The 10,844-nt window shown below is 49.5% G+C and overlaps 5 protein-coding genes across 5 annotated transcripts; 3 read left to right on the top strand and 2 right to left on the bottom strand.

Moving 5' to 3' along the window:
* On the top strand, nt 1-2,235 carry PPTG_06655 (hypothetical protein). The gene has a single exon (XM_008900699.1). The coding sequence runs from the start codon at nt 150-152 to the stop codon at nt 2,178-2,180; it is 2,031 nt and encodes a 676-aa protein (XP_008898947.1). The 5' UTR covers nt 1-149; the 3' UTR covers nt 2,181-2,235.
* A 46-nt stretch (nt 2,236-2,281) lies between these two features.
* On the top strand, nt 2,282-3,398 carry PPTG_06654 (hypothetical protein). Its single transcript, XM_008900698.1, has 3 exons — nt 2,282-2,444; nt 2,534-2,799; nt 2,870-3,398. The coding sequence occupies exons 1-3, from the start codon at nt 2,348-2,350 to the stop codon at nt 3,230-3,232; spliced, it is 726 nt and encodes a 241-aa protein (XP_008898946.1). The 5' UTR covers nt 2,282-2,347; the 3' UTR covers nt 3,233-3,398.
* Nucleotides 3,399-3,519: 121 nt separating this feature from the next.
* PPTG_06653 (hypothetical protein) lies at nt 3,520-4,672 on the top strand. Its single transcript, XM_008900697.1, has 2 exons — nt 3,520-4,098; nt 4,190-4,672. Exons 1-2 carry the CDS (start codon nt 3,624-3,626, stop codon nt 4,393-4,395), a joined length of 681 nt encoding a protein of 226 aa, XP_008898945.1. The 5' UTR covers nt 3,520-3,623; the 3' UTR covers nt 4,396-4,672.
* On the bottom strand, nt 4,480-5,669 carry PPTG_06652 (hypothetical protein; the record flags this gene model as incomplete). The annotated part of the gene is made up of 1 exon (XM_008900696.1): nt 4,480-5,669. The coding sequence occupies one exon, from the start codon at nt 5,667-5,669 to the stop codon at nt 4,671-4,673; it is 999 nt and encodes a 332-aa protein (XP_008898944.1). The 3' UTR covers nt 4,480-4,670.
* Nucleotides 5,670-8,936: 3,267 nt separating this feature from the next.
* Nucleotides 8,937-9,766, bottom strand: PPTG_21933 (hypothetical protein; the record flags this gene model as incomplete). The annotated part of the gene is made up of 5 exons (XM_008901101.1): nt 8,937-8,963; nt 9,030-9,220; nt 9,327-9,378; nt 9,477-9,695; nt 9,761-9,766. 5 exons carry the CDS (start codon nt 9,764-9,766, stop codon nt 8,937-8,939), a joined length of 495 nt encoding a protein of 164 aa, XP_008899349.1.
* Between the last annotated feature and the right edge of the window lie 1,078 nt (nt 9,767-10,844).

The following is a 10,844-nucleotide window of genomic DNA, read 5'->3' as shown; positions in this document are numbered from 1 at the left end:
TACCTGCCCCTTTAAAAGCCCGTGCTGTCTGTCTCTCTGGCTCCTCCGACTCCAGTTCCAAGGCGAAACATGCAGCATTTGTACGCGATCTACTGGCAGACAAACTTTCGCTTATCTTCCTGTCACCGGAGAAGGCGCTGGGAGTGGGAATGCAGGCGCTCCTTGCGATGCCCCGGGTTCGAGCTCGTCTGGCGCTTGTCTGCGTCGATGAAGCGCATTGCGTGTCCGAGTGGTCCCATCATTTTCGTCCAAGTTATCTGCGATTAGCAGAGGTTTTCCGTCATGCCCAGTGCGTTCTGTGCGTGACTGCAACAGCTTCTAGACGCGTTGTTCATGATGTTCTACACCAGTTACGTTCACGTCGTCAATTCGAAGTCCAAAGCAACAGGATTTGTGAAAACGAAGACGAAATGGTGCTCCAGATGCCATGGCAACGCAGAAACTTGGCGCTGGAGGTTCGATCTGTGTGCTCGAACGAGGAGAGACTACGCCATCTCGTCCATATTCTCCCTGAACTCAGCAAAGGCTCCAAAGGCGGTGGCGGTGTCATCGTATACGTTCATCAACAACGACAAACCGAGGAATTGGCAGCTCTGCTTCGCGAACAGCTCCCGTCTACGTGGCGTAGTACCGGCAAAGTATTGGCGTTCCATGCTGGTATGGCGTCTGAAGCCAAGGAAAAAGTTCGCACTGGCTTCGCAAGAGGAAGAGTGCGTGTAGTGGTGGCTACTGTGGCGTTTGGCATGGGTATCGACAAGAAGAATGTGCGTGCAGTCGTGCATTTCCACATGCCCTCGTCAGTGGAGGCGTACGTGCAGCAGGTTGGTCGAGCTGGTCGTGACGGGAAAGCGGCACGTGCACTGCTGTATCTGCTGGATGAAGACGCAGTTCACTTCCGCTCGCTGCTCTTCTCAACGGCGCTGCATCGAGATCAACTTCGACGTCTCTTGTCTCTTGTTTTTCAAGAGCAGAAGAATGACAAGCATGTTGTGGCTGTCAAGTACTCGAGTCAACGAGCTGGTGGGGACCTCACGCTTGTGTCGCTGGAGCGAGATTGGCTCGAACGTCATCTCGACTTGAAGGCAGCTACAGTCGAGACGTTCCTCACGTTGCTGGCACTGGAGTCACGAGCTGACAAGGACGACAAGACGGGTTTTCGTGTAGCTCTGCAACCTCTGAGTATGAGTCGATGTACTGTGCAGCTACTTGATACGCAGGCGAAGAAATTGGCGCCTAGTTCCTGTGTAAAGATGTTGCTGGATGCTGTGCGACGCATGGAGCTGCCCAGTGCTCGAGTTACTCATCGCAAGGACGGGTATCTGAGCTCTTGGACCGTCGATTTCCACTTGCACGAGACAGCTCACTGGTACGCACGTAGCAGCGGTAAATGTGAGGGATCTGTGGCGTCATTAGTGACTTCAGATGCGCAGCAGGAAGGAGAGACGAACGCTGTCGCTGTAGCTGCAGCAACAAATGAAAGACGGATGTTACAAAAGCTGCGAGCGGCGCAACAGACTGGCCAGATCCAGCGCTTGTCGATGTCGCAGCCATCCTTCCAGCTGCAGTTGAGCTGGCGAGTTGACGTGATTGACGAGATGAAGACTGAGGCGGTAGATCGGTGGACTACCAGTCTGTACGCGAAGCACGAACATCTCGAGTCACGGCAACTGGCTCGTCTTGCTCATTTGTATGGCGCTCTGCATGCCGCCGCGTTACCAGCTCCATCTCCATCAAGAAGTGACGACGAGGATGAAGAAGATCTTGACGAGAAAGCGCGTGCTCTGGAGACGAAACTTGTCCACTATTTCGAAGACGATATAAACGAAGAAAAGGAGGACGACGAGCATTTACTACACAGTATGCTACGTCCGCTGACTGCGCCTCTGGTTGAGTCTATCGAGCGAGACACTCGAGCACTAATACAGCTTCGTCTTGGTGGAAATCCGATGGAGGAAACTGAGGCTGAAGAGGACAAAAGCAGAGAGGAGATCAAATGGACGAGCTATGCGGTAGCCAAGGTGTTTCATGGTCTAACGACGCCGCAGCTTCCGACACGGCAGTGGCGCGACCACGTTTGCTGGCGTCGCTACTCCGACGTGGCCTTCGAGCGCATCGTACGGATAGCGCAAGACGTTTTAGAAGGGCAAGATGCAGAGTGTAGGTCAACTTCAACGTCGTAAGAACTCGTAATTACGAATCGAAAGATCTTAGTCGCACTTAATCGAGAGTACCGGTGAAATATCGGTTTTTCCAAGCTCATGAGCGGGGTAGGGATCCAAAACGTGGTGATGGTGCGCTGTCAGTTCCGATTCCTCCCTAGAGCGTATTTGACCTGCATTTCGTAGCCATGTCCCTCGCCGCTGTGCCCACCGCCTCGCTGCTCTCGGAGCTGCAGAAGCGCATCGAATGCGCCAACAAGAAGGAGCGCCGCACCATCTTCATCGGTACGCATCGACAGCCTCCGTAAATTCCATTTGGCTGCGGAATCCGACGACGTTTATTGACTGACGCGCTGTCATTCTCGCGTTTGCAGGCCCCCCTGGCTGTGGCAAGGGCACGCAGTCGCCCCGTGTGAAGGATGAGTACTGCCTGTGCCACCTGGCCACCGGTGACATCCTGCGTGCCGCTGTGGCCGCCGGCACCGAGATGGGCAAGAAAGCCAAGGCTGCTATGGAGTCGGGTGCTCTCGTGACCGACGAGATCGTGGTCGGCATCATTAAGGACGCCATCAAGAGCCCCGACTGCCGCCGTGGTTTCATCCTTGACGGCTTCCCGCGCACGGTCGTGCAGGCCAAGAAGGTGTGTAAATTAACTGTAACAAAATGTGTGGACCGGAGGCTCACTCCGCTGTTTATGACAAATTTTGCAGCTCGACGAGATGCTCGCTGAGGAGAATGCTCAGGTGGACGCTGTCGTGAACTTCAACGTGCCGGACAAGGTGCTGGTGGAGCGTATCTCGGGCCGTCGCGTGCACCCTGCCAGTGGCCGCAGCTACCACGTCAAGTTCGCCCCGCCCAAGGTGGAGGGCAAGGACGACATCACTGGCGAGCCTCTGATCCAGCGCAAGGATGACAACGAGGCCACTCTGGGCTCTCGTCTTGAGGCTTTCCACAAGCAGACGCAGCCTGTGATCGATTTCTACCGCAAGCAGGGCAAGCTCACCGAGGTGAACGCCCACACGGAAATGGACAAGGTCACGGAGCAGATCCGCAAGAGCCTCGGCTCGGACTAGATTGCTGTTGTCACTAGAGCAGGCTCGGCTTTGCATATAGCTGCACATGCTTGTAAGCGCTAAGTCGCTGCAGGATATTGCGGCTTGAAACTCCAAGCGTCTTTTACCTACAGCTGCATGAATATCGAATACAAGATGTCTAGCACTTTGCTGTAACTCTGCTTCATTCATGTTGACGTCAAGTAGGTCAAGTTGTTAAACCATCCGATGCAAGCTTGCGTTTCCTAGAGCAGCTACGTCAGTACCGCCATAGAAACCGGTATATTTACCAGCGCAGTTTGGAAAACCGTTCCTGGCCAATCAACGCTCTGTTGTCACTAAACCGAAACCGATAGTGACATTCCATGCGTGTCAGCCTCTGATCTTGCTCTGCGTCATCGTATCATTCGCGATGGCCAAGAACGCGCTGCTTAACCTGTATCTGCTGGCCTTCAATGCTACCTCGTGCGCTGGCTGGGCCTACGTGCTGTATCTGACCGTGACAACGGTGCTCGAGGCGCATGGTGCCGGCCAGGACTGGAACCAGGTGGCTCAGAGCACGTGGCTCGTGGTGTCAATGCCCCTCAAGATAGTGCAGACTATGGCTGTGATGGAAATCGTACACGCTGCTGTGGGCTTCGTCCGCTCTCCGTTGGGCTCTACGCTCATGCAGGTGAGCTCGCGTCTGTGGCTGGTCTGGGCTATCAACGTGCTGTGTCCCGTGTCTCGCTACCAATTTGGCTTCCCGCTCATGGTGGCTAGCTGGGGCCTCGTGGAGGTACCGCGCTACTCCTTCTACGCTCTCAACCTGTACAATGCTGTGCCCGGTTTCCTATTCTTCCTGCGCTACCATCTTTTCATGGTGCTCTACCCGTCGGGTGTGCTCGGTACGTTTATCCTACCCATCCTAACTGCTGCTGAATTATTCGTTGGCTTTATCGTTCTTGCGAAGCTCACGTTGTTGATGCTGATCTTTAGGTGAGGTGCTGTGCATGGTGAGTTCATTGGGTTTTCTGTCCACTGGCGCGTACTCCATCCAGCAGCCGAACACGCACAACATCTCCATCTCGCTCTACGTGGTGGTCATCCTCGTGCTGCTCGTGTACATCCCCGGTCTGCCCGTCATGTACGGCCACATGCTCACACAGCGTAACCGTGCATACTCCAAGATCAAGGCGGCGTAGAACACGCAAGTGTCATAAGCATATCGCGATCGCTGTTTAGAATCTGGTAAAGACGTTGAAGCAGTGCAGATCAACAAGAAAATATTGCGCGCTTGTGCGTGTGCGCTAGTCTATTTGATATAGCTTCTTGTTGCTTCCCTCTGTGCTGCATTATGGACTAGTTTCGGTTCGCCTAGTGCTCGATTGCAAGGCCAGCTAGTTCCTCCCCTTAGATAACACTACCCGACGCAGTAAAGTTTACAGATATCCCACTCATTCCGTCACCTCCCTTCGAGCTAGAAAATGCTGGAATCCTCCAGGTCGGAATCTCTTGTTTCCTTCAACACCTTACGCGACACGAACATGAGCAATGCACCGATAGCTCCAACGACACCGACGATAACAACCACCAGCGTTTGATCGAACGACCTGTTATCTGTCACCAATGCAGCCGACTTGGTCCTGTTCTCGAGCGCGCTAGCGCTGTTGGTCTGGTACGATTGATCTTCCACCGTCTGCTCAGTAGAACCGGAGGATGACCAGCTCTTAGGCCTGGCGTCGAACGAACCAGGGTGCGGTGGCCCCTGAGCCGGCTTTGGTGTCGACACAGGGGTCGGAGCTGCTGTCGGTGCCGGTGTCGGTGTCGGTGCCGGTGTCGGTATCGGTATCGGTGCCGGAGTCGGTGCCGGTGTCGGTGCCGGAGTTGGTGCCGGAGTTGGTGCCGGAGTTGGTACCGGAGTTGATGCTGGAGTCGTCTCCTTGTTTGTGGTACCCTTTGCACTGGTAGTCTCATCGTTAGACTTGCTGTTCGCGCTGCTGTCATCACTTTCGTCCTTCTCGTAAGCGTCAAATGATCCGTCGTCGTCATCGTTATCACCCTGCTTGGCATCTCCTGCATCCGAGCTGCTCTTATCGCGATCCATGGCGCACGGAGTCTGCACCTCATGATCCATTGAGCCCGACTCCTCTTTTGATTGCTCCGTACTGCGCTCCATCGGAGCTGTGGTTGTCTTGACCAAACTGTCAAAGGAGACGGACTTTTCATCGAGCTGACTGGCGCTGTAGCTGCCCGACTTCCAGGCTCGGGTGGTCACCGTCGTGGTGCTCTGCTGCGAGTCTGTCGTGACGACTCCGACCTCCTGCTGGTTAATCAAGTTGGAAGTGGAGCCTGTCCCCAGACTACGCAGTGTACGGCCGTCGACAGCCGTCAGTAGCAGTGCAAGTGCCAGCACGAGCACCGCTAGTAGTGGCGACGACGAGCGTCGTCGCCATCGCGGCGCCAGGTACACGCACATCCACCGCCTTGTCCTCGGGTGGAGGAATTTTCTCGACTGCCAAGACCAGCGATTGCGAACAGGTCAGACCAGAACAGAGAAGAAGGGCAAAGCTCTTGGAGGCGCTCCTCACAATTCACGGTGCTTTTCCGGCCGACCTTTTCACGCTTTCCCGACTTTCCTGTCTCTCGCCGGAGCGTATTATATAGAATGGAGCGACTCGGACTCGAGCTTGGTGTAAACGGGAGCGGAGTGCACAAATGCCAACTGGTCCATCGTCTCGAACCGAGACCCGACAAGCATACACTCGCCACGTTTGACTGGCCATGTGGCCAAGCACGCGTGAACTAGAAACAGACACAGATGGCAGCGAGGAAACCTGCCGCGGTCATGTTCTCCTCCATAATGCTATATATGGTTAATATAGATCACTACGATTCGGTTGATTGTACACTTTCAAGATTAGTTTGACGCAATATTCAATATCCACGCTATTACCGATTTGATTAACTGAGAGCGGGACTTCTGGTGGAGTCCTACTTGGACTGAGACTTGTGCAGGTTCGAGATGTTCTCAACGAGGTCATACAGCTACCGTACCGTACCTATATGCGAGTACATGTAGCACACCTTGTTGTTGCTATTCAATGCAATGAACACCGTGCGCGAGCGCCGAAACGAGCACTTGCCCCGACCGTGATATCGAAAAGCAAAATTTCGAGATAGTGCGAAGGCATGGGCTAACGACAAAAAAAAGTTGTTGCAGGTTGCCAACACGGACGAAAATTGCTGGACGGATTGCAACTTTACTACATGCATGTAGTATTAGCGATGAACTTTTGTGATAATACGTGAAGCAGTGTGCAGTAGTCGCTGCATCTTGCCTTCTCCTTGGGCACTACATGAACACCACTCTCTTTTGGACGTAATATCGAAAAAAGCAAAACAGCTATGGGTATTTTGAGCATGTGTAGATTTTTTCTACTCCCTCCATTTCACATTTGTTGACATATATCGATGTCTGCTCTGTTTTAAATTACTTGCCTACGATAATGATTGGTTGAAATTAAGTGTTACTCAAACCCTCCAATCATGCCATTCCTTTTTCGTGTGCAACCAAATAAAATGATTTTTCGTGCTCGAGGAATTAGTGCAGGTAAAAGGCAGATTTAATGCGGCCAGGCTGAGGAAGTAATGCGGCAATATCACGACTAGCGTCATTCTACAATGACTACAAGCTAGCGTAAACCCGACAAAGACCTGACTCCCGAAACGAAGCTAAGCATTGCTACCTTTCTTCTTGAACATTCTACTAACCTAAATGTAGGACACAATTATATTCTTCAAGCTGCTGAGCAGTTTGACTGTAGTGATAGCTCAGTACCTCGATTTTGGAGAGCCACAGTTAAGCATCGAAGAAACGGTAACTGGCTGCCACCATTCAAAGCCAAGCGGCAGGGAAAATGCGATTGGAAGAAGTGCCTAACAGACATACCAGAAAAACTCATGGCTTTGCCGTAGTAAAAGCGACGGACTATGCGTTCTATCGCCAAGGCCATACAGCCCCCCCCCCCCCCCCACGCCTAACCTAAGCAGTACGGCATCTCGGTAAATTCGAGTATGTGCATTAATATGCCATTGCATCCACAAACTAATCATTTGTGCTACTACAAAGGTTAGAATTTTGCTTAGCGTTTTTGAACTTAGAGACCTAAGAATATTATCCTCTCAGTAATATGAGGCACAAATACCAAAATACGCAAGGACGCTGCCAAGAGGCTAAGGATTTACGCTGGGGCGCAACCCGTCGACATTTCCGCGAGTGTGCACACGCTTCGTGCGCATACAATCTCCCCAGATGAATCTGAGATCAATACCGTGACTGAAATCAGGTTGTGAAGCCAAGATAGCATAACCTTGCGCAAGCGTTGGCTATAGTGCGTGCGTACGTCACAACTCCGCAGATGCTGCGAGAAGCCTAAGCGAACTCACCTACTCCACTGTGTGCTCCGTTCGATTATCCAATATAGAGCGCCTGGTCGCGCTGGAGAAATACTGCGGTCAATTGAACGCGGGGCATTTGCCGCAAAGGTGACCGCACTTGGATATGCGAGCAGACGGGCCGACATTTATCGAGTCATGACTCGCTCGGCGACGTTGGAGGAGGGCATGGGAGCACAGATGCGGGTACTATGTCTCCTGCTGATAGATCCCGTGTTGTTGGCATAGCCAAGGAGGTGGCGTGGCAGGTTAGAGCTGCTAAATCACAAATGGCGATGTACACGGATTTCGTGGCCGATACGGCACGTAGAAAAACTGGCTGATGCGTAGCAGCCGCGGACACAAATCTTTGCAACTTTGTGCGCTAATCCTATCAAAATAGCAGCCTGTTTAAGTTACGTACCATGACCTTTTGGCCATGCGTTTTTTTGTGAAGTAGACGCACGTACAAAAGACGATTACAACTTTCGGAGAGCCGAACTGCATTTTCTTTCGCCAGCGTAAGCTGCATACGTTGACGACAAATGTATCGATATTTGGAAGTACAGATTTGTGCGGTGTTGGGCCAATCATGTCATTCACTTCGGAATACATCCCACTTTGCGATTGGAATGTTACCATGCAGCAATGAAAGGATAACTAGGGCCCCTCAAGAGATTTATTAACGATACATATTCGTATGGGATTGGTAAAGATAATTTATCGATAGACAATGGGCTCTAATTTCCAGTTCAGATGTCTACATTTCAGAACGTCTTCGCGGATGGTTCTTCGCATCCGTGGAAAGATTATTCATTGGTTTACCTTATTTCGTTGATTAGAAGCATGAGAATGATTGAATAGTGTGATCGTCTTCTTCTATCTACATACATGTACCCTCTGCCAGCTCGAGTAAACATCTCTGAACTCCCCCCAGCGGCAACCCAGGTATTGCAAAACCGAAGATCAGTTTGCTGCTCACTGCATTGGCAGATGAGACTACATACTAATTTAGTGGTTGGTTTCTAAAAATGTCTTGCAATCCATTTTTATGAATACATATATACCGTAAGGTCGGCTCCAGTGGGACAAACGGTTACAGCGCGACATTACCAAATGTAGGGTCGACACCCCCTTATTCTAGAGTATGATATAAATCTGTTGATTGAATCGCATGTCGACCTATATGAAGCAGTTTTGCCTTTTGAAAACCTTTTACAATGATTTTGCCTTGGTAATGTCCCATGCTTTCGCTACCAAGAAAGACAGGATCACACAGTGTTCTGCTGTGTCAGCTTGGAAACAATGCTCAGTATGATATTGCACGTAAAGGTTTCTAAAAATTTTACACAAAAAATATTATCAAAAATTAGTGAGCAAATAAAAATATAAAAAAACTTACTCGATCTTCTTCTTGAAGGTCCGCATTAAGCTGACATCCATTGGCTGACTTAGGGTAGTAACACCCGGTGGGATGTACTGAATCTGTGTCGTGCACTCGGTCTCGAGCATTTCGCGAATGCTTGCCATCTTGTGAGGTTTTAGACTGTCCAAAAGTAGCATGCGGCACCCGGTGACACTTGGACGCCAAATCTAATAATTTAAAAAAAGAAAACCCTTGCTTTGAAAAAAAAATTAAACCAATAATTGAGACAAATATACCTTTGAAATCCATCCCTTCATAATTGAATGGTCACACCAGGCTTTTTCTTTTCTTGCTCTGTGTGCTCCACCGACATGCAACCAAAGGACTGCTATTTAACTGACTAGCACCTCGGCACCCCGGTTTTCCCGCAAACACAATAAATGGCTTCAGCATTTCTCCTGTTGCAAAAAAGACAAAAAATACGCTGCATCGCCCTGTGTTTTCGGCTGCGCCATGAACGATGTCAATATTGCGTGTTTCATAGGAGTCCACTGTTAATTTTCCGTGGTGGTCAATGAAGACGGCCGTCTGGTCCATGTTGTAGAGACTTGAGTACTTATTCTCATAATTGGTGTGAAAAGACATGATCCCGACCACTTCTACTGCAAAGTTCACAGAATTCGCAAACGAATCCGCAACATTCTAAAAAAAGTTTAGAGCAAATAAAATAAAATAAAATAAAATAACTACCACTAATTAGGACCAACCTGCATATCGTTTCACATTTTTGATCCCTTGTGCGTAACGTGCCGAATCACAAGGCGATATCTCTTAAGAAATCGCGCAGTCCACGATCGAAGGGTAACATAGTTGCGAGACCGAGTAAAGGCTGGATCGATCTTTGCCATCATTAAAATTAATCACTTTTTAGTTACGCAAAGTTTGCGGTTTTTCTCATTTCTGAAACATATTCAAGAAGCCTAGACATTACAGCTAATAGATTAGAAAAGTAGGAACTAGAAAAATGAAAAAAGCCCAAACCTCTTTCTAAACCGGGATAGCGCACTCGCTGTGCCTCATGTGTCTTTGGATTTACGTCCATTCTTTTTATCACCTTCTAGTTTTGTCTTTTGCTTTCTCCAGCATTATACAGAGGAGCGATGCACGCCCATCTGTACCGCGATAGTGGCTACAGAGTTTTTTTAGGCTTCGACTCCCTATCATTAGTACATTAAAAATGACTTAGAATTAAGTAAGGGGTATGTGATACGCGATTATATACCTTCAGCTTGGCCTTGTTCTTGTTTTTAGGGCGCCTTATTGTGTGCTTGTGTGATACGTGGTGGAAGGCGGGAAGTTTGCACAATGGCGCGCCACTGGTTGTGAGGACGGATGTCGTTCAAGCGTCATTTAAAAACCCTTTCGAGGTTTTTTTTTAAATGACTTGATTTTTACCGCTAATCGGTGTTGCACGGGAGCCGACTTTACGGTAATCTGTCTCATTTTTTGCTTTAATTTGGTAGATTAGCAAATATGCTGGACATCGTGGTTGGTTTCCACAAAAGTTTTCATTACAAAACCTTGAATGTATGATTGGACAATCTGCTTTCTCTGATGTATGTTAATAGTACAATTCTCTGGATTTTATATCCAGAGTACGTACCAATGCGCCCATAATTAAATCCCCTTGGAATCGGATCAGGTACAAGTTGAATTTGCATTTTAAAACTCTTTGCTTATATATCCTGTAAATATTTATAAAATTTATGCGTGTTGACCCATCCAGGTCTAGGGTTTGTTCAAGCAACACTTACTACAGATAGTACTGTAGATATTAAAATATAATCTGCT

This window comes from Phytophthora parasitica, assembly GCF_000247585.1.
Source record: "Phytophthora parasitica INRA-310 unplaced genomic scaffold supercont2.10, whole genome shotgun sequence".
NCBI classification, from domain to species: domain Eukaryota; phylum Oomycota; class Peronosporomycetes; order Peronosporales; family Peronosporaceae; genus Phytophthora; species Phytophthora nicotianae.
Note: the sequence above shows the minus strand (reverse complement) of the source record. Positions and strands in the feature narration are given on the sequence as shown.

Excerpts from the sequence above, each read along its gene's own strand:
- PPTG_06653 (XM_008900697.1), top strand. The coding sequence starts at position 3,624 with ATGGCCAAGAACGCGCTGCTTAACCTGTATCTGCTGGCCTTCAATGCT. Across the intron at positions 4,099-4,189 it reads CTACCCGTCGGGTGTGCTCG|GTGAGGTGCTGTGCATGGTG; the intron begins GTACGTTTATCC and ends GCTGATCTTTAG.
- PPTG_06655 (XM_008900699.1), top strand. The coding sequence starts at position 150 with ATGCAGGCGCTCCTTGCGATGCCCCGGGTTCGAGCTCGTCTGGCGCTT.
- PPTG_06654 (XM_008900698.1), top strand. The coding sequence starts at position 2,348 with ATGTCCCTCGCCGCTGTGCCCACCGCCTCGCTGCTCTCGGAGCTGCAG. Across the intron at positions 2,445-2,533 it reads GCGCCGCACCATCTTCATCG|GCCCCCCTGGCTGTGGCAAG; the intron begins GTACGCATCGAC and ends TCGCGTTTGCAG. Across the intron at positions 2,800-2,869 it reads CGGTCGTGCAGGCCAAGAAG|CTCGACGAGATGCTCGCTGA; the intron begins GTGTGTAAATTA and ends CAAATTTTGCAG.